Source organism: Diadema antillarum, unplaced genomic scaffold, assembly GCF_040938485.1.
Source record: "Diadema antillarum isolate AM-2024a unplaced genomic scaffold, OU_Dant_1.0 seq00000333_RagTag, whole genome shotgun sequence".
Taxonomy (NCBI): Eukaryota; Metazoa; Echinodermata; class Echinoidea; order Diadematoida; family Diadematidae; genus Diadema; species Diadema antillarum.
The window spans coordinates 127,222-148,367 of record NW_027271349.1 but is presented as its reverse complement, the minus strand read 5'-3'; the positions used below and the strand labels follow the sequence as shown (position 1 = coordinate 148,367).

The 21,146-nt window shown below is 38.9% G+C and overlaps 2 protein-coding genes across 2 annotated transcripts in view; one reads left to right on the top strand and one right to left on the bottom strand.

The window, feature by feature from the left end:
- Nucleotides 1-11,728, top strand: part of LOC139730768 (sodium leak channel NALCN-like) — a 70,190-nt gene extending 58,462 nt beyond the window's left edge. The window contains exons 32-39 of the mRNA XM_071641629.1: nucleotides 232-364; nucleotides 3,605-3,720; nucleotides 4,329-4,486; nucleotides 5,606-5,760; nucleotides 6,281-6,298; nucleotides 10,081-10,259; nucleotides 10,821-10,986; nucleotides 11,574-11,728. Coding sequence (XP_071497730.1) covers nucleotides 232-364; nucleotides 3,605-3,720; nucleotides 4,329-4,486; nucleotides 5,606-5,760; nucleotides 6,281-6,298; nucleotides 10,081-10,259; nucleotides 10,821-10,986; nucleotides 11,574-11,728 — 1,080 coding nt within the window. The remainder of the gene's footprint in view (nucleotides 1-231; nucleotides 365-3,604; nucleotides 3,721-4,328; nucleotides 4,487-5,605; nucleotides 5,761-6,280; nucleotides 6,299-10,080; nucleotides 10,260-10,820; nucleotides 10,987-11,573) is intronic.
- Nucleotides 11,729-17,558: 5,830 nt separating this feature from the next.
- The window catches only part of LOC139730753 (PCI domain-containing protein 2-like), a 51,564-nt gene continuing 47,976 nt past the window's right edge, over nucleotides 17,559-21,146 (bottom strand). The window contains exons 11-13 of the mRNA XM_071641615.1: nucleotides 20,128-20,327; nucleotides 19,087-19,210; nucleotides 17,559-17,648 (exon numbers count right to left, since the gene is read on the bottom strand). Coding sequence (XP_071497716.1) covers nucleotides 17,559-17,648; nucleotides 19,087-19,210; nucleotides 20,128-20,327 — 414 coding nt within the window. The remainder of the gene's footprint in view (nucleotides 17,649-19,086; nucleotides 19,211-20,127; nucleotides 20,328-21,146) is intronic.

Here is a 21,146-nt window from a genome sequence, read left to right as displayed (position 1 = left end):
AAATTTGCATTGGTACTCATAGGCAACTTTGGAATTCATTTGAAGTTATTTGCAGATATATTATGTTTAATATTTGTGTGTAACTGTATAGTTCATGTATGACATACTGCTAAAATGAAAGTTTGCATCAATACATGGGCATTTGTTACTTGTCAAAAGTTGATGGCAGATATTTGTGGGAGAATTGAAGAAATGTGTAATCTTTGTGTGTTGCTCCTGTGTCTGCCACAGATTAGTGAACCTCACTGCAGTAAGAGAGGACCCAATTACTGGCAGACGGACTGCGGGAATACCACAGCTTCCATCATCTACTTCTGCTCGTTCTATGTCCTCATTGCATACATTGTGTTGAATCTCCTCGTCGGTGAGTTTTCTTTTTACACCCCAACTTGTGACATGCTTGTCACTCACACCTATTGAACTTCCAGTACAGTGTCATATGATCTTTGTCATTACAGAGAGTGACAGGCAGTGACGTAGCTTAAGGTGGTAGATACAATGTATATTACTGCCCAGAAATACATGTACTTTATACTTCTCATTCTGCTCGCTACATGTAACTTTTCCAAAATAAGGACATTCAAAGTGACAAAAAACCTAAATATTGTCGAGTCAGAAACCAGAAGGGTGTAGACTGTACAGTTGTTTAAGGGAGTTAGTGTTTTTTTTTGAGTCTTTAACGATAGTATGCCCACCATAGTGAAATATTAAACTTCTGGATGGCCTTACATTTATCATGAAGAGTGAGTTGTGTGCTGTTTCATGATTACTGATGTAAATGCAGTTCCAGGGCAACTACCCCCTGGACAATTACCCTAGACCCTTCCCCTGAGCCTAACCCTAATCCTGAACCTAATTTTAACCCTAATAAGAACTCTGACCCTAAACTTATCCCTAATGTGACGCAGGATAAACGCACTCATAGGCCGAAGTTACGTTTCATCTCTTTTTATTCCGCTCAGAAATAAATAATAAAAAAGAAAAACCTGTGTTTGGAGTAAACAAACAGAAAACAAGTAAATGAATATTTACAAGTTATTGAAACACGTTCAACATAGAGGAAGATAAAACATGTGTTACTGCACCAAAGAGGTAACATGTACTGTGAATAACAAACTGAACGTATGATGTTTACTTAACAATACATCATAGTATGTAACCATGTAAAAGAAAAGAATAATTTCAATGAAAAATTCTCAGCTAAGCCAGCTATCAAACCACAATGCATCACTGCATAAGTCCATATGAAACAGTGTATGTAAAAGACTATCAAACCCATCATTCACTCAACAGAAGTGAAGATAACAAGAATACAAAGCAAAAAGAATATGATGTCAAGAAGACCTCAATATCAGTAAACTGTAAACTAGGCGTTAACAATGTTTACCAATACATTATATTCAATATTCCATAATGATTGTATCATTGCAGTCTGACACATCAACTTGTCTCTCCATACTTACACTATTTCCCATTCATCATAGCTAAATGCAAGTAAAGCATGAGAAACCATTGAAACCATAGAAACAACCATAGCTCTGGATTAAAGATAATCCAACTAAAACATAGACAAGTATAGAAGTACATAAACTCTACTCACTGTCTAGAAAATACACGTTGACACAAATGATCTAATAAATCAACAAAACATCTTTATGAGACTCACCCTGGCTACCTAGCCTGTGCTCATAAGGAACGTACAGTAACTGGCGAGTGAATGTCCAATTACAGAATTACAAGAATTCTGCTGGCTCCATGTTTGCAGAACCTAGTAAATCAATAACACAGCATGAAACAATAAACATATGGATAGATTGCAAGTGGCAAAAGTACATCAAAACTCTAACAGAAATAAGGTCACAATATACCACTGTTTTGGAGATTATAGTTTCATATGTTGTAAACCAAATAAGTTGTTACACAATCAGTCTGACGGAAGAATACATAAATAACATATAAGTTAAGAAATGCTACAAAAAGCCATAAATCCAAGTTCATACTAATCCTTTGACCAGAAGCTATGCAACTTGAAATTTGCTTCATAAATACATAATGAGTAATCTTATTCTATACTCTTACCAAACGATGAATAACATACAACTAAGGTATAAGTGGAATCTAAAACACTAAATGAGATAATTGGCAAACTAATATCCAAGAAAGTATTTACATCACCTTTCCACAACCCTACTAAACAAGGAGAACTAAGGTAACAAAGTATTCAGCCATACAGTGCATGTGTACAAAGCACACTCCTTCCTTGGCTGTACTGAGTCTTATCTCATTGCCATAGTAACAAGAGGGACTGGTCAGCGAGAGTAGGCACACAAAGTCACTGCACTCTGTGCCATTGCACTCTGCACTATGCCCTATTACCTAATTCCACATATGTATATACAATGTACCTGTATGTACAACACCTTCCTAAACACACGCACACTGAGGTAACCAATCTCTCTCCCTCTCTCTCTCCAGTCTCCCTCATCCTGTCTCTCCCTCTCCACCTCACTCTTTCTCTCTCTGCCAGCTTGCACTCTCCACACACATCCAAACTTCCATCTAATTTGCATATGCTCTCTTCCATGTAGTAATCAGTGGCCTACACATTGCCTATGAGGTGGATTATATACACACTCTCTTTCATACACACAGCCACACACACAGCTTAGCATCAAGTTCAAACAACTAGTCCTTTGTTCTTGCATCTCAAAGTTCCTTGCAACATAACATGGTATACCCTGTGAGACAACTCACCAAACTCTTCAAAAGTTTCTTTAACTACATACGCATACTTTAGCTACAAATATATACTACAGTAGCATGCATCATATATCTTTGTACTACTATGTAACATGTTACTAATATATAACTAACACAAGTTCAATTTTGTTAACTGGAATTGTTCCCTCCAGTCATGTAACACATAACTATGCAAAAGTTACTAGTATATAATACACCACTCAAACTTGTGTGAGTTGGAAACTTTCATCATCAATACTTGAAATATTACCTCTAAATCAAGCTGAACAAGACCATAAGTATACAACTTTCAATATTTATACTTTGTGAATGGAACTAACAGAAAATCAATAAAAGGTACAGAAACATACCTTCAGGCTGCAGATTTTCTGGGCAAATTTCAGATTTGAGGAGATGCTCTGTGGGAGATGTTCACCTTGGTAGAGCAGCTAGAACAATGGCAAATTTGGGGTCTTTGTGCACCCACAAAGAACTCTCTAGCAGCTCTCCTTAGGCTGGCTTGGGATTAAATTAAATATGCAAATTAAGCTACTTGCAGACTGCTCCACTCTTAATGATGGGGGGGGGGGGTGATACATATCAGGAGGGGGCATCTGCATGGTCAAATATACTGGGGACAACTTTATACTGCTGCACTTTTGTAATGTTACACTAACCCTAACCCTAACCCTTATCTTTACTCTAACCTTATCACTAACCAGTATTCAGCTAGGGGGTAATTGTCCTGATACGATGCATGCATCACTTGAATATTTTACATGTTTTCATAGTCAGCAATGCTTGTCTGACTCAACTTTACAAGATTGTGACTGAATTCCAAGAGTGGCCTGTTTTCCTCCCCCAGGTATCATCATGGAGAACTTCTCTCTCTTCTACTCCAATGAAGAGGATGCCTTACTCAGCTACGCTGACATCAAGAACTTCCAGATCACCTGGAACATGGTGGACATCCATAGAAAGGTGCATTTACCAGGCATTTCCTGTCATATTAACGTTTTGAGTTTTGTGGTGTCTTGATATTTCATTTTGGCTGTGATTCAACAGTGTTTGTGTCAAAGGTAATCTGTACTACGTGTTAAGTTGACTTCTACAGTAAAAAGTGAAAGTTTCATTGCAGTAATGTCATTCACTAACAAACTCTCCAAATTTGGTGAAGTGACGTTGTTATCATGCTGTGGCTCACCATTTTGTTTGAATGTAAAAGAGATAAAAAGATATATTGAATTGTCGAAAACTCATTAATTGCTGCAACCAACCCCATGAAAAGGGTTTCATTACTAACTTGGTTCAGCTGGAGTACTGTGATGCAGAGGCTGTATTTTGTTTTTTTCTTGTTTTGTTAATTTATCTGAAAGTATATTAGTGAAGATTATGTGAGTTAATTGTTTTGTAAGTTAATTGTTAATTGTTAAGATTATGGTAGTCAATTGTTAATTGCAAACTTTGGTCAGAAAGTGACAAAAAAATCCATCTTAGGACAGACAAAAATAACTTCAAATAAACTGAAAAAAAGAAGAAGGAAGAGAAGATTCTTCATCCTGCACATCTATGTCGTTGACCCATGAAAGGGGGTGATTCCGGTGAGCCGGGTCAAGTTTGTGCTGCGTCTGCTGCGGGGACGTCTGGAGGTGGATATGGAAAAGGACCACCTCCTATACAAACATATGTGCTGTGAGATCGAGAAGATGCGCAATGGTCAGGACGTCACCTTCCACGATGTACTAAGGTGAGTCGCAGACTGACCACAGTGCTTTATCCTTTCTTCTCCGCTTTTTCTTATGATATGGGCCTACTGTATATGCGGTATATTTCACAGTGTTCTGTAATATTTGTGCATATTTTGCGAGTTGACTGATGGTTTGCAAAATCAACTGCTCACTATTTAGTGAGCTGTAATTTAATTTAGTCTTTCTGGTAACACAAATGCGCAGTACATCCTCTCCAAGATGGAAATTGATAACTTTTCTCATTAAATGGGATTCTTAATAATGCGTATTTTTTATTCCATCATGACTGTAGTTCCTGGGGCCTGTTTCATGAAGAGTTGTGATTGATCTTACGCTTGATTTGTTGAGTGTAACTCATTGAATAGAGCGTAAATCCTATTTCATAAAGACACACTTGATTTCAAGAAAAATCTGGCGTAACTTTCATTAGATTGAGCGTTGCTTGCGATCAATCTCAAAGCTGTTTATGAAACGCAATTTGTGATTGATTGCAACTTATGCTCAATCTTTATGGAACAGGCCCTTGGTCACTTACCCCTTCCACTCCCAAAATTGTCTGACACGTCCCAATTTTCAAGATGCTATACTCTGTTAAATAATTGTGAAGACAGGACCTTGTTGAAAGATCACAGGGTGCAGTGTGTGACAATGGAAAAGTATCCTCCTATGCCTTTAGGCTGACTTCATGTGTCATTTCTAGTAATTTAGTGCTAATGTAATTTGTAATAAGAACAGAAAAAAAAAATGCTTACATGTAAAGCGAATGGAGTCATGGTAGGCTTCAATGAGTGAGATGCGTGGTTGATTAGGTCATGTGTCAGAAATATTAATGATCTTCATTTATTCATCATTTATTTAGTATTCTTTACCAAGTCCATGGGTAGTCCCATCAGTGCCTTGTACAGTGCTGTTATTGAGGGTCCTACAACAAAATAACAAAGTAACAATTCAAAATGTACAAAGTAACAAGTGATGAAATATATTGCATTATCTTCTCATTTAGCATGAGATGTTTTATTTTCTGTAAGAATAAAATTATCACTTGGTTCAGATATGAATGGATATTAGGTGCATAAATGGGGCAGAAAATAGAGGGGAATTCTTTGTTTGCATTCCAGCATGCTGTCCTACCGCTCTGTGGACATCCGTAAGTCGCTCCAGTTGGATGAACTGCTGGCGAGGGAAGAGCTGGAATACAACATTGAGGAGGAGGTTGCCAAGGAAACCATCAGGAACTGGCTGGACAAATGTCTCATCAGGATGAGAGCGGTGAGTCTGCGGCTGTGTTCGAGAGCTCAAAAACAAACCAAAGCGAACAAATCCAATGTGTACCATACGATTTATCTTAGGACCATAATGAAAAACAGCTCATGCTGATCAAGCGATCATGAATAAATATGTTTCAATAAATAGATAAATAGATACCTTGCCAGATTTGGAGCGTTTGAGCACCCTTTGGAGAAGGCGCACTGTACGAGTTATTTTTAGAGGGGGGTCATATGTTTTGCAGCAACAGGGTCATGCACCTGGCATGCTTACACTGCTTACAGGTGTCCAAAAAAAAAGAGAATAAACTCTTTTCATTACGATGTATGTGCATATCAGGCGCATTCTTCTCGTGAAAACTTCTGGTACAGTTATGGTAGGCTTTTGGAGCACATCAAAGAGAGAGAGGAGGAGGACAGGGGTGGGAGAGAGAGAGAGAGAGAAAGAAGGATGGTAAGGGGAGGGGGAAGAAAGAGAGAGAGGGCGAGGGAAGGACAGAGCAGAGATTGGGAGGATGGGACAAAAAGGGAGATATTGGGAAGAGAGTATTGTAAGTGAAGAGAGAGAAGATAGTAGAGAGGAGGGGGGGGGGGGGGAGGGTGAATGAGGGTGAGATAGGGGGGAGGGAGCGGGGATGGTATAGACAGGTTAACTCATGTAACCACCTTATACAGACATTTCTCCAAACAGACCTAGTAAGAAGCTACAGTCAACCTCGCCTAAGTCGAATCTATTGGGACCGGCGAAAACACTTCGACTTACGCGAAATTCGACTTCCGCGGAAGTCGAATTTTTCTTCGACTTGTATTTCCAGACGAATTTTCATAATGCAGTGTCTTATCATGTTTTTAGTGGCCGTGAAATTACAGTAGACGGTAGTATTATGTTGTAATTAGTATTTTTGTTTTGTTTACGTTTTAAAAAAGAATCCTGGAGCTCAATTATTGGACTGTGATAGTCGAAATGCGTTGCACGTAATTTCTGCAAAAGATCGCAAAACGAACGCGGGAGTTGGGGGCGCCGTTGTTTGTTCGGGGATGTTTTTACTTCGGTAAGAATTTGAATTAGATAGATATATATATTTTTTTTTTTCAATGAACTTTTCCTTACAATGCGTCATGATCAGGTCGTGATTTGCTTTTGAAAATGTCTTTACTGTCTCGACATAGCGCTTGACCTTCGCCAGTGCTAGACGTGCGCGATGTTCGCAAAATCTTCGTGAAACATCGAACAGACCCCGAAGCTTCTTCGGAGAATGTCTCGTGCATGTTTCCCGATAATCTCCGATAATTTTTTATAATGCAGTGTCTCTTTATGTCTTTATTGGCAGTTGAAATACAGAAGACGATATAGCTATACGTATAGTGTTTTTTGTTTTGTTTTGAGTTTTTAAAAATCGAGAAACTTAAGTTATTGGACTGTAATAATCGAAATGCGTTTCATGTACGTCAAAGGGATCATTCGACATTTATTTTAGCATCTTCCGTAGCTGAATGTTATTGCTATTTATTTTCGAACGTAAAAGCAAACATCCGGCATTTATTTTATCATCGTACGGAGTTGAATACTATTGTTATTCATTTCCGAACGTCAAAGCAAACATCAAACGTTAATTTCCGCTGCACCATCGAACGCATCATTTCGAAATTTAAAAGCAAACTTCCGACAGTTATTTTAGCATCGTATGGAGCAGAATATTACTGTTATTCACTTCCGGATGTAAAATCAATCATCTGACATTTATTTCAGCATCTTCTGGACCCGAATGTAATTGCTATTTACTTTCGAAAGTAAAAACAAGCATCCGACATCTATTCTATTTAATCATGGTACAAATACGGAGTTGAATATTATTGTTATTCATCTCCGGACGTATAAGTGACCATTCGACATTCATTTTAGCATCTTCCGGAGCTGAATGTTATTGCTATATATTTTCGAACGTAAAAGCAAACATCCGACATTTATTTTATCATCGTACGGAGTTGAATACTATTGTTATTCATTTCCGAACGTCAAAGCAAACATCAAACGTTAATTTCACCATCGAACGCATCTAAATGTTACTGTTATTCATTTCAAAATTTGACAGCAAACATCCGACAGTTATTTTAGCATCGTATGGAGCAGAATATTACTGCTATTCATTTCCGAACATAAAAGCAATCATCTGACATTTATTTCAGCGTCTTCCGGAGCCGAATGTTATTGCTATATTTACTTTCGAAATTGAAAACAAGCATCCGACATTTATTCAATCATGGTACAAATACGGAGTTGAATATTATTGTTATTCATCTCCGAACGTCAAAGTGACCATTCGACATTTATACTTTAGCATCTTCCTGAGCTGAATGTTATTGTTATTTACTTTCGAACGTAAAAGCAAACATCCGGCAGTAATTTTATCATCGTACGGACTTGAATACTATTATTATTCATTTCCGATCGTCAAAGCAAACATTTGACATTCATTTCAGCATCTTCCGGAGCCGATTGTTATCCTTATTCATTTCCAAACGCAAAATCAAATATCTGACATTAATTTCAGCACCGTACGGAGCTTAATCTTACCGTTATTCATTTCCAAAAGTATGAGCAAAGATCCGACATTCATTTTAGTATCATACGGAGTCAAATATTACCGTTATTCATTTCCAAAATTAAAAGCAAACATCTGACATTTATTTTAGCTTCTTACGGAGCCGATTGTTACCGCTGTTCATTTCCAAAAGTAATGGCATACATCCGACCTTCTTCGCGGGCCACCAAAATCTTCATTTCTGAAATTTTGGTTTTTATGTTCTTCTCAGCTGGACATCAAGAATACAAGGGATATTAGGGTTAACTTGTATTCGACCCTTGGGAGTATTTTATTACAAAAGTAGTGTTTTTTTTCCTTTGCTTATTTATCGAAGAATGAAAGAATGCTTCACTCATTGTTTGAATGACGTACGGGGAAAAAAAAAACTTCGACTTGTGCGATGAAAATTACATGTATTTACACAAATCTGGACTCGAAATTATCTTCGACATAGGCGAAATTCGACTTGTAAAACTTCGACTTGTGCAAGATTATTTTAAAGAAATAAGTAAAGAGAAAATCGGGACTTTTCTGGAGCTTCGACTTGGCCGAGTTTTCGACTTATGCGAGGTCGACTTAGGCGAGGTTGACTGTAGTAGATTCACTTGCTGTATCTTTGTTGGGAAAGCATCCGACAGACTTTTAGATTGTCAGAAATGGTCTATGTTCTGAAGGGGTTTTTTACTGGGTAGACCTTGTTGAAGACGTACAGTCAACTTTGCCTAAGTAGAATCTATTTGAACTGAAGAAATAGCTTTGAATTTCTTCCGTCGAGATGTTTTCATTGCAACTGATTGACAAATTGCCCTACATCGATGTAAATGAGCACTGAATTGATCAGTGTTTTAGTAGTAGCCATGATAAAAAATCATGGGCGTACATACTCGAGCAGGATTCGAACCTACAACCTCCTGATCACCGGACAGGCGTCATCTCCACTAGACCACCGAGCTTTTGCCCGAAAGCAAGTGTTGGTTCTAATCCTTATAGCATGCAGCGGGTACTGCTTTGTTATTCAAATTCATGAATTTCTTCTGTCAAGATGTTTTCATTGCAACTGATTGACAAATTGCCCTACATCGACGTAAATGAGCACTGAATTGATCAGTGTTTTTAGTAGCCATGATAAAAAATCATGGGCGTACATACTCGAGCAGGATTCGAACCTACAACCTCCTGATCACCGGACAGGCGTCATCTCCACTAGACCACCGAGCTTTCGCCCGAAAGCAAGTCTTGGTTCTAATCCTTATAGCATGCAGCGGGTACTGCTTTGTTATTCAAATTCATGAATTTCTTCCGTCGAGATGTTTTCATTGCAACTGATTGACAAATTGCCCTACATCGACGTAAATGAACACTGAATTGATCAGTGTTTTAGTAGTAGCCATGACGTCGAGATGTTTTCATTGCAACTGATTGACAAATTGCCATACATTGACGTAAATGAACACTGAATTGATCAGTGTTTTAGTAGTAGCCATGACGGAAGAAATTCATGAATTTCATGAAAATTCGACCTATGAGGGATTAAAATCAATAGAATATAAAGAGAAGAGGACCTGAAAAGTCCTTTGACTTATATGATTATTTGACTTATGCAAGGTCAACTTAAGTAAGGTTGACTGTATTCACAAATTTGAATATGTCATTGAAATTGTCAATTTGAGATCAGTGATAAGAGGCAGAAGAACGGTAGGATGTAGCAGCTAGCACTGCTTTTTTATCCTATATAACAGAAAGAGAAGGTCCACCAGTCCTACAGCAACCCATTCTATGGCGGGGAGAAACCTGAGAGGCTAGTGGTCCCGCCCGCCTTCATCACCACACCCACCCCGCCCAAAGAGGACAACAATAAGGTCAAGGAGGAGACGCCCACCATAGACAACGTCCGACCCAACCCAGAGACCAACAAAGAGCAGGTACTGCCCCACCCGCTTTCCCTAGTCACAGTAGCATCTTTCTCCTGGGGTGTTTTTAGAACGAAATTAACCAGGGACGCCTTGTGGTGTCATCTTAACTGAGACCCTTTCAACAACCTTGCCACATACTGAAACGTACAGTTATTTCTCCAGTGCATGCACCTTCATGCAAACATGGCAGAAACATCTCTAAGTATAATCTTATCTCTTGCAGTACTGTATATTAAATTGTTGTTGTTTTCTTTTTAAGGGGGGGGGGGGGTCATTGCACTGCTAACACATGGTTTGGTACCTACAAAATAAAACCGACCAACTGGTTTACTGGTAATTGATTTTTATGTTGTTTATTTCTTGGAGGGGGCAATTAATGATCTATTCAGTACAACCTGTATGAGCTGCTAAATTAATTTGTATACATGGCTTCCTATTGCATAACTCCATTGTTGCTGTATTGGGCAAACATCAGAAAGCTTTTCTAATGGTCAAGAACCTCATGTCTGTTATCAGAGTTATGCATAAAATTAGAATACATCCGTGAAATGGTCTAATGTAATCATGCAGTCAATGTTTGCCCTCGACGCTATCCAGACCAAGCAAGAGCACGGTGCCCCAAGCTCCCCTGGCCACAAGCTCCTGGTGCCTACCCTGTCTGAGGGCAACTCCAAACCCGACGGAGAGGACAGCGCTAGCCTCAGACCAAGACGCTCCAACAGGAGATATCAAGGGGGTGAGTGTAAGATATTTGAAAGACTTGTGATGCTTCAACGCTGTTTTTGATGTACAGGACTGATCAGCATGAGTTTTACTAACCATCTAGCAGCCGTAATTCATAATTTATCCCTGAAGACTAAATGAGATTTTTTCTGTCTTCATGTTGAGCAAGCAGTTATCACACCGTATGAAGTGTACTTCATGTTTAGTCACAACTCTGGCTAAAGAGAAATTTGAGTCCCTTTTGCAGAGTATATTAGCACTTGATAGCTACAAAAATTGTGGTAATAGGTATGTACAGGTGACTCCCATTAAACCAAGTCCTCAGGATCTACGGTTCTCTTTCGTTATATCAAAATTTTGTTATAGCCAAACTGTGAATTATATAAAGATGTACAGATGGAAATTTAGGGACCTGAATTCTTAATGTACTTTGTTGTTTAGAGAATTTTGTTTTTAACCATGTTAAGGGAGTGTACTGTATTGGAGGTATTGAATCTTAAGAAAATAGTGAATATCCTAATGAATTTGGAATTCCCCAGCAGTGTACATGTACAATCAAATGCTACCTCTTCTTTTGGACCCCCCCTTGACCCTCGGTAGGTTCCACGTCCAGCTCAGCCAGCGCGACGCCCGTCAGCAGCACCAGCAGTGCGCCGGTGTATCCCCGCAACTCTGGTGCCCCCACGGCGACCAAGGAGGTGCAGGACTGGTGGAAGGAACAGTTGCACTATGACAGCGGCTCTGACGAGGACTGATCCAGGCAGGCCCAGCTGACATCCCCCCACCCACTCGGCCTTCCCCCATAGGCTTACTGGAGCATTGAAGATGGACTCAAGAGGGTTTCATACTCCATTCCCCTGTGTGGCTCACTAAAATTCTACAAGTGTCTGTCATGGATCTGCCTGGAGGGGCAATCGTCTTGACCTACTCAAGATTATTATTCAAAACCCGATGCAGTGATGTGGATAGCCATGAGCACACTCCCAGCCTTTTGTGTATATGCCAATACGTTGATATCAGAGTGACCATTTTCATTGTCAAGGCATGCATGTTGACATAGTCTACTCATATCCTTTTGAAGAAAATTAGTGAGGTACCTGGCCCTCGTAGAAATTACTGAGGTATTGGTGGCGTCCAGTGGCCTGAGTTTAGATTGAAATCAGTATTTATATGGATCATATTATGCGTGATATGACTTTTGATTTCTACATCAGTCTGACTTGGCTCAACTCGCTGAATGACAACTCATCAGGCTGTGGTATTGCGATTTGACATTCTGTCGAGCTGAACTGTGACTGTTATAAAATGTCTAATATTACCTGCCGTAGGTTTGCCTGGAACTACTAAAGTATTACAACGGCTCATGACTTCGGGGGAATGTCTGAGGAAAGGAGTCCTCAGTTTGAAATTGGAAGGTTTTTACTTATATACCCTCTGAAGTTTCATCACAAGAGTTGAATTCGATGATTTGATTATGTCTGATGGAGGCTTTCTGTCTTGTCACTTACTACATAAAGTCTGGACTCAGGTTGGCATAAAGGATACAATTGATAGTTTGATTGCTTCTATGTGTATGTCATCGCCTTTACAACTCTGAATTCTTGCTTACCATCAAATATTGTCTCGTAGGCTGCTTCACTGAAATACACTGTAGTAGCTTTACTGTGTTTGGTACACTTGTATGGGCGAATACTGCTCATGCTGTGCTAAAAAAAAAAAAATGACCCAAAACCATGTGACGCCTATGTAGAGGCACATGAGAAAGCATTTACAGTCCCTCTCTACACTCTGGGCTCCTTGCAAAATCCACTTGTGGAAACCCTGTAGTGATATAGCCATAGAGTACTACTTTTGAGTGGCGGCTTTCTCCATTTTGCCATGTATTTGTGTGCTATTTCTTCTGTTGATTTTGATACTAGATAAAGTACTCTGATTTGTAGTTGGTTTGCCACCATGTGATGTTTTTTTTTTTCTTTCAAATAGAATAAAAAGTACTCCATGTAGTTTATCAGTTTTCACTTCTGTGAAAGAAGAAATACACGAGAGTTTGGTCTTTTTTCCACCTCTTTTTTTTATTGACATCAGCTCGGAAGACTTGATATGTAGCTTATGCTATGAGCAAATTCTTCAGCCTTGTGAAAGTGTAAATCATGATGTTGATTGAGCGTGGTGTATTAAGCAAGGCAAATACATTTTAAATAGTATCCTGTCCCAGTTGTTCCACATGTTAATGTGGTACAGATGTATATGATTCCATGTTTTTTACCCCTTTTTTTTTTTTACAATTCACACCTTGTCATTGTTGACCAATCTTATTGACCGCTAGAATTTCTATTTTGTTTCCAAGATTTTTAAAATCTCCATTCGTAATGTACTATTAGAAGAAGGTAAAAATTTATGTTACTTGTGAAGTTAAGATCCAATATGAATATCTCTAATACAATGTAGTTTCTGGTATATTTTGAACACATTGTCTTATTCTGATTTGATGTTTCAGTATTGGCTCTTTAAGAAACTGGATGAAAACTGCAGTAATCCTCAGGACTGAATGCAGCAGTGTATCAAACCAGAAGAATGTGTCATGATTTAGTTTGAAAACTATTTCATGAAATGGTTATCTAGGAATGTATATTTTCATGATCCAGTCCAATGCAAATGCAATGGTCAATTACCAATTTTGTGAGACATCGCAGAATATGGGTAGATATGGCTATGTTCGTGTGATGGGCTACTTCCAAAAGATAAATATATTATAACTAATGAACAGGAATCCCAAGTATACTGGTGCTAATGAATGATCCTTTGATGATTGATAAGTTTTGAAAGAACAGTACACTTGCTACATGTAGCTATCATAATAAAGTATTGCCCATTTGTGGTGGGACTTACTGAGACAAAAACATAGCACTGCTTTTCGAGAGAGTAAAAAACCATTATTACACCAACTATCTTCAGACCAAAGCCAAAAACATTTATGTGATATTGTTTCTTACAAAACGAAGAAATGTGTAGTGGTTTCTAAAGTTACGTCATGTTATATTTCTGGTGTGCAATGTACTTGGGTTAGGACTAACCCAAACATCAGCAACGCAAACATCATTGCGACTAGTTGATATTGCATGTATAGTCTGGAATTTGGAATCGAGTTCTTGTACATAAATGTAAATCCAACTCTCCCCTTTGCACATCCCACTTTAAGGACCATAAACCTTTGTTCATTTGTGACTGTTTGTGTGTGTTCATATTCATTCATAGAGAATCATTATCAGTACCACATACCCATATTAGTGTGTGTTCATCTCGGTTATTCCTTCATTGAAGCAGTGCATCCAGTATTCCTCTCCATTTACACCATGAAGCTGATTGTTTTCCATGTGAATTTTCAGTTGAAACTGGTCATATATCCCTTTTGCAAATATCACAAAATTTGCAAGGTTGAAGAACAATGTGTGCCATATCTTACGGTAATATGTCTCAGCTTTTTTTTTTTTTAAAGAAATGAAAAACTAGAAAAACTAACCCTATGTCACTTAAAAAATATGCTCCTTGTTGGTACCGAGAATAACAATTTTTTTCAGGGTCTGAATGAATTAACTGGAAATCTACATTGTTTTCCCTTCCATCATATAAAGAAGTTTTAAGTTTTATCATTCTGAGGAAAGGTCTGAGTTACCTACCTCTTTAATATACCAGGTTATGAAAGGAATTCAATTTTCAGGGTTGTAAAAGGGACACACAAACTATAATGCTATGAGACAAGTTTGTACAACATTTTTTCAGGGTTATTGTGAACCAGAAGAGCACAGAGAACAACCCCGCAATGAGGGGAAAGTTATCTCAACTTCAGGTTAATCAAGGGATAAATGTCCGAGGAGGGAAAGATATGGTTGAAAATGATAAAGGAACAGTATTAACATCTTATGAGTGTGTCAGATGGAAGAGAAATTATATATCTGGAATCAATTTTGTGCCGTACTCGGAAGTACATAATTCTGAATAACATTTTTCTTCCCTTTAGTAGGGTTTTCTTTATAGATGTGTATGAGAGAATGGTAGTATCATGGCTACTTATATGGAAAATAGGTGAGAGAGAAATCATGACATTTGAATGTAGTGTGAACAAGGTTTTTGCTTGAATGAGTGCATATTTATTTCTAAGTTATGAATCTTTTATCTCTGGCGGGCCAAGGATGAATGGAATACCACACTTTCCTCTAATTTGTTTTAGCAGCTGTGTTCATTAAGGAGTGTTTGATTCAAGAGACTGACACCGGATCCTGGTGAATTTTCGAGAGAATTTTGACTGTAGGTATAGTATGCTACTAAAATATTGTGTTTGCGTTGTCACAATGTCTTGTTTTGACTGTACATTCTAACATGGAGATTTGAGTTTCAGCAATGAGCAAGGGAGACTTGCAAGACTTGGGGAAAATGCGATCTTTATACAAAGTCATGTGATTGTGCTCACAGTGAAAAAAGCAACATTTGTATGTATTCATGGTGGTTGGTAGATAAAAAGATATCTTTTTTTGTGTGTGTGGATAGTGACTAAAGGTTACTAGGCTTTTTGCTTCATATTTAAAAAATCAAGAATTTCCAAACTTGTTTGCTTCTCTATATGTTACTTAATTTGTCAGTACATGTATTCAGGTGTCTCAGTGATCCCTTTTTGCAAAATATGTCTCTGTGTTTTAGTCAAATATTAGCTATCTATTGTCAAATCATATTGTACTTATACAGTGCTCAAAGCATTACTATTTATTGATCTATTGTCACAAACTATAATAAATGAAATATGAAATTATAAAAATGTGTTTGGATGCTTTATTTACAAATCTTAGCAGTCAATGATGCAATCACTGATAAAATACTTTATACATCTTTTGCATACAAGGTTGAACAGGCCCCCTCCAAAAAAAAATCTCCCTTTTTTTTTTGCGGGGGGGGGGGGGGGGGGTGGGCTGAAAGAAAATATTTAGATGAACCTAGCATTCTGTAGGATTTGCCATTCTAGGAATAATCAGACAATGCATATTTCTATTGGTTCTCAAAGCGCAATTCCATGCCGTGTTGAGGTTAACATTGATGAATAAGTAGAGTAAAATCACACACAAGAATTTGTAGAAGGTTGAGCGATGCCTGACATAAAATAAGAAGCATTCAAAAGCTTCAAACGTGTTCACAAAACACTGCATGTAAAACTTTATAATCTGTAGTATATTTTGTTACTATTATCACGCATCTGAGTAGCGTACAGAACAAAATGATTGTTTGGAGGTTTACATATGGGCTTTAGTTTGTTACAGTAATTCCCAGCTTTTAGTTTCATGTTGCACAGTACGTCACTCTCTTTAAAAAAAAAGTGTGACCCTGTAACCTGGGAAAATGAAATGTCAAAAAGACTTGGACCGAAAAAGTCTGTATGGTTTTTTTTTTCAATGAAAGATGACATTTTTATAAAGAAAGGTATTATTCTGTATAACAAATAAGTCCAGGAATGTGAAAGCATTTGATGGCTGGTCTACAACCAAGAAGTTCTAGACAGGCTGCTTGTGAGCATTGCCAAAAAAGAAAAGAAAAAAGTGTCACAAACGTCAATTCAAAGCCTGGCACAAGGCAAATGCAACAAACATAAGGCTAGAATTGGATCTTCACCTTATGTTTTTCTTTCTTTCTTTCTTTTTTGCCACATGTTACACACTTGCTAACATGGCAAGCATGAAAGTCTTGGCCCAAACCAGGGGGGCGTTTCATCAACACTTGTCAGTTGTCGGCACTGACCAATTTCAGCAAAATCCTTGGTTTTGATTGGCTGAGATGCTCTCATGATTCAAACAAATGTTGATGAAACACCCCCTGGGGTATATAGTACTTAACCCCATCATTTCTTTGTAAGAAATGAATCAACAAAATAAAAACAACTACCGGTACCTGTGTATACATGTACAAAATTCTGTTGTGAAAAGTTGTCTATTTGTGCTACAGAGCACGAAATTAAAGGACTTCACACAGATTTTCAACCAGGGTAGCTCTCCGACATTCCTCTGTCTGTCTTTGAGACATGCAGATATAATTCAGAATCCAGAGATCTGCCGATATAAAAGTCGAGCAAGAAAGCTACTGCAGTCACTGGCGTCCTCACAGAGAGACCAGTGTATGGCAGATCGATACACTATCCTTGCTCTTTGCATTATCAGTATGCCACACTCTAACTCTTGCTGCTCGTGGGGAGGGTACACAAGGATACAGTTCAGCCAACTGTATGGCAGGCCCCATAAGGGTGGACGATACTACCATGACGCAGTCCCGCACACAACACCAACTTCTTGCAAATTCCCTGCGTTGAAACCATGATGGCCATTAATGTCACGTAACGCTTGACTAGAGCAGACCTCGCAATGAAGACATCATGGGGCGGACTAGGGTGCATGGTTCAAATAGGAGGTTGCTGAGCAAGTCCCATGGTGAAATGGTCATCCCTCCTACAGCTTGCAAGGACAGTCAGTGGAGGGGTCGCCATGGTTACCTGCTGTCTGGTTTCCCACGTCCACATCCAAAATGTTCTACGGAAAGATGGTAGACTCCTCACAGGAAGGTAGAGAGAGGTGGGAATGGGTTTTGCTTGCTGACCACCAGTTTTTGGTGGGCATGGGAGAGATAGCCCTTGATGTAGTTCTGATGAAGGGAAAAACAACAGAAACATAATCATAAATGTTCATCAGTTTAGGAATCCTTACAGACATGCCAGGAGGCCTGAAAGATACACAATTACTGATAACTGGTGAGCTGATGAATGAATCCGCAAAAAACTTTGGTCACTCCCTACTACAGGCGACTCCCATTGTAACGAAGTTCCCAGGACCAGCAGTTTTCATTTGTTATAACAAAATTTTGTTACAACCAAACAGTTAAATATGTAAAGGAGATACAGATGATACAGACCTGAATTCTTACTTCATTGTAACAAGAATTTTGTTATAACCATGTTCGTTATAACAGGAGTGCACTGCACAGACTCTGAATCACTTTACAGAATTTCAAAGCATACATGTAGAGTAATAGAGCAAGTCAACAAGATAGGGTCAAAGTCATTAGATTGTATCCACCACACCATTCCTTTTGGGACTCACTTTTTGATGTTATCTGAGCGACAAGCTGCATACAAATTTGTATTTGGCAAACTGGAGACATACAATGTATGCTGGACATACCAAAACAATGGAAATCATTTAAACAGTACATCAATACAGTTATTAATGACAATTTTGTTAAAACAAGAACAATGTGGTAGTGGGTCCTTTCATTTTGTTTCTCTGAAGTTTACCCACTGGAAGTCAAAGGCCCCAATTGAACAAGCAAGTGACCTGCATCACAAAAACCACAACAACTTAAATATCATAGTTACGGCTAAGGTCAGATTCTGACAGAGGAAATTCACAGCTTTTTAAAACGTCAAAATTTGATGTTTCTAAGCAATCCCATATGACTGAAAATCAAACAAGTCGGAATGCTACCTTTGACAAAAGGAGTTTAAAGTTGGAGAGACTATTCAAGCGCACTAGGTCACCCTCTAGTGTACGAGGAACAAAAGGGGATTTAAACCTCACGGCAACTGCAGTGAAGGGATTACCACATTGGCCTAAACTATACACATTATCACGAACATTCTAATCATGATTGTGTCAGAGTGTTAAAACTTCTGTCGGCTGTTTTTATAGTTCATGTTCATATACTTCATCAGCGGAAAAAGGAGAACACTAGAAAACTGGAAACAGAAGTAGAAGGGTCTATAGAATAAACTTTCAAAAAGACTATTTATACTACACTTATGCTTCTACTTATGCTTCAAACTTTGAAGGTACAATGTACATAGAAAGACTGAACCTTTTGTCAGCAAGCCTTGAAAATCCCATATCAGCCACAGTGACCCAGCAAAAGTGCATGATTGTTTTTGGGCATGCAGGGCGATCAACTTTCTGTGGGTTTTGCGACGCAAGGTCACATATTGAAATGATACTACATGGCTTGATAACGAACAAACAAACAAACAGACTCTCACCCAGTAAAACTAGGGTGTGAAAGAAAAAAAGGGCCGTGGCCATCGGTCACTAACCTTGTAGATGAGATTGGCCAGAATACACTCCACCTCCTCCTTGTCCACATCTTCCAGACCAGTGAACTTTAGCGCCGTCTCAAAGGCCTCGATTGGTACCTGGTGGACGTTCAGCATGAGTTGGCTGCATAATAAAAAGGTGGGGTGGGAGAAAGGTACATGTATTACTGGTAGTGTATTTGCTATGTATTCCAATGCTTGTATATGCCTACAGGGTTCTAGGGTAATTACCCCCAGGACAATTACCCCAGACCCTTCTCCTGAAACTAACCCTAATCCTAATCCTGAACCTAATCCTAACCCTTACCCAAATTCTAACCCTAAACTACAGTTGTAACCCCAACCCTAATCTTTACTCTAACCTTATTACTAACCAGTATTTAGCCAGTGGGTAATTGTCCTCGGGGGGATGATTGCCCTGATACGGCCCACAGTTGCTTGTTACTTACTGCCCGTTATGCCGATTGGCATGTAGGGCAGCAATGAAGGTTCTCCACCTCTGCCTGTCTTGGGTCATCCCCGTCACCGTTTCCAAGTTCTGGGTTTAGGTCTTTAGCTCATTCTCAGCCAGGTGTTCCTGAGCCGTCCTCTCCTATGCCTACCACATGTTAATTGTAGCATTGCACAATACAGTGGGATCTTCAGTGTAAAGAGATCTGGGCCTTGAAGCACAAAACTATGGTAAACTTTTCAGTTGATGGTGACTCTTCCCCTTCAATCAGTGGTAACCACAAGTGATTTCTTGGCTTTGATTGGCTATGGAATCGTGTTGCTATGGTAATAACGAAGCATTTCATTCATCTGCTCCCTCCACTTAGTTTCACAGGCAGGAACTCACTTAGTTGTTGCTAGGTAGGGCAAGCCTCTGGCAAGCTTTGTGATAGTTAAGGGCAACTTTTGTGAACAAAGCATACACAAAATCTGAATACATTAAAGAACCGAAATCTGAATACATTAAAGAACCGGTCTATTGAAACCATAAATTTGAATTTGGGCTGAGAGGTTGTGAATAAATATAGATAAATGCTGTAGCGCCCTCACACTTTCTTGAAGAGGTTTCGGTACGTGATGGTCTGGAGTTTCTCAATGATGAGGTACACGCCACATTTGATGAAGAACGCCTCATGTGCATTCATGGCCCGAGAAAGGAGGCGTAGGTCTCCGCTTTTCGTCGCCTTGGCAACGTCGGCAAACTGCATCAAGTCGTACTTCTGGAGGAGACTGACCTTTGGCATCTGACCCTGGATGAAAGAAAGAAAAAATGAAGAAGTTAAAAACAGAAATACAGTTTTAGAAGTCTGTCAGATCCCAATGCAGCTCCAGCAAAAGCTATACAGATACATGAATAGAGACTGAATAATGACTGGGGCCTGTTTCATGAAGATTGAGCATAAATTTGCTATCAATCGCAAATTGCGTTTCATGAACAACTTTGCGACTGATCACAAATAACGCTTGATCTACTGAAAGTTACGATTGGTTTTCTTGAAATCAAGCGTAAGTGCCTTTATGAAACAAAATTTACGTTCAATATTGTGCATAATATCAATCGCAACTCTTTAGGAAACAGGCCCCTGGAGTTACATACAACTCTCATATAATCATTTTGTTTTTACAATCACTATGTCAGTCAAAGGATTGGTTATCCATAGAGATCTACATCAGACTGTGTTACAGAGCCAGAGAAAGAGACAGGTACTTGGAAAGAAACCCAAACCCTGGACTCTGACACCCTGGATGATGAGCACACTAATCAGCACGTGTGAAGCACGCAGCAATAACAAGCACGAGCATGTGGTGCGTCGTCGTCAGCTGTGTCGTGAATGCGTCCAATCAGAAGAACCTTCTCCTCCTATGATCCACAAAAAACTAACACCTCCGCAGCCTTGTCTGGGCACGTATTGTGATTTTTTTTTGGTTTTTTTTTGCATGGAAAGAATTTCTCCTCCTTTCAGTCTACGCTAATCAATTCCCTTTCCACCCAAAGGTTAAAACAAAAAAATGTATACCTCCTTGTAATGTTATTGATAAGTCAACCTAGAGTAGTAATGATATAGCTA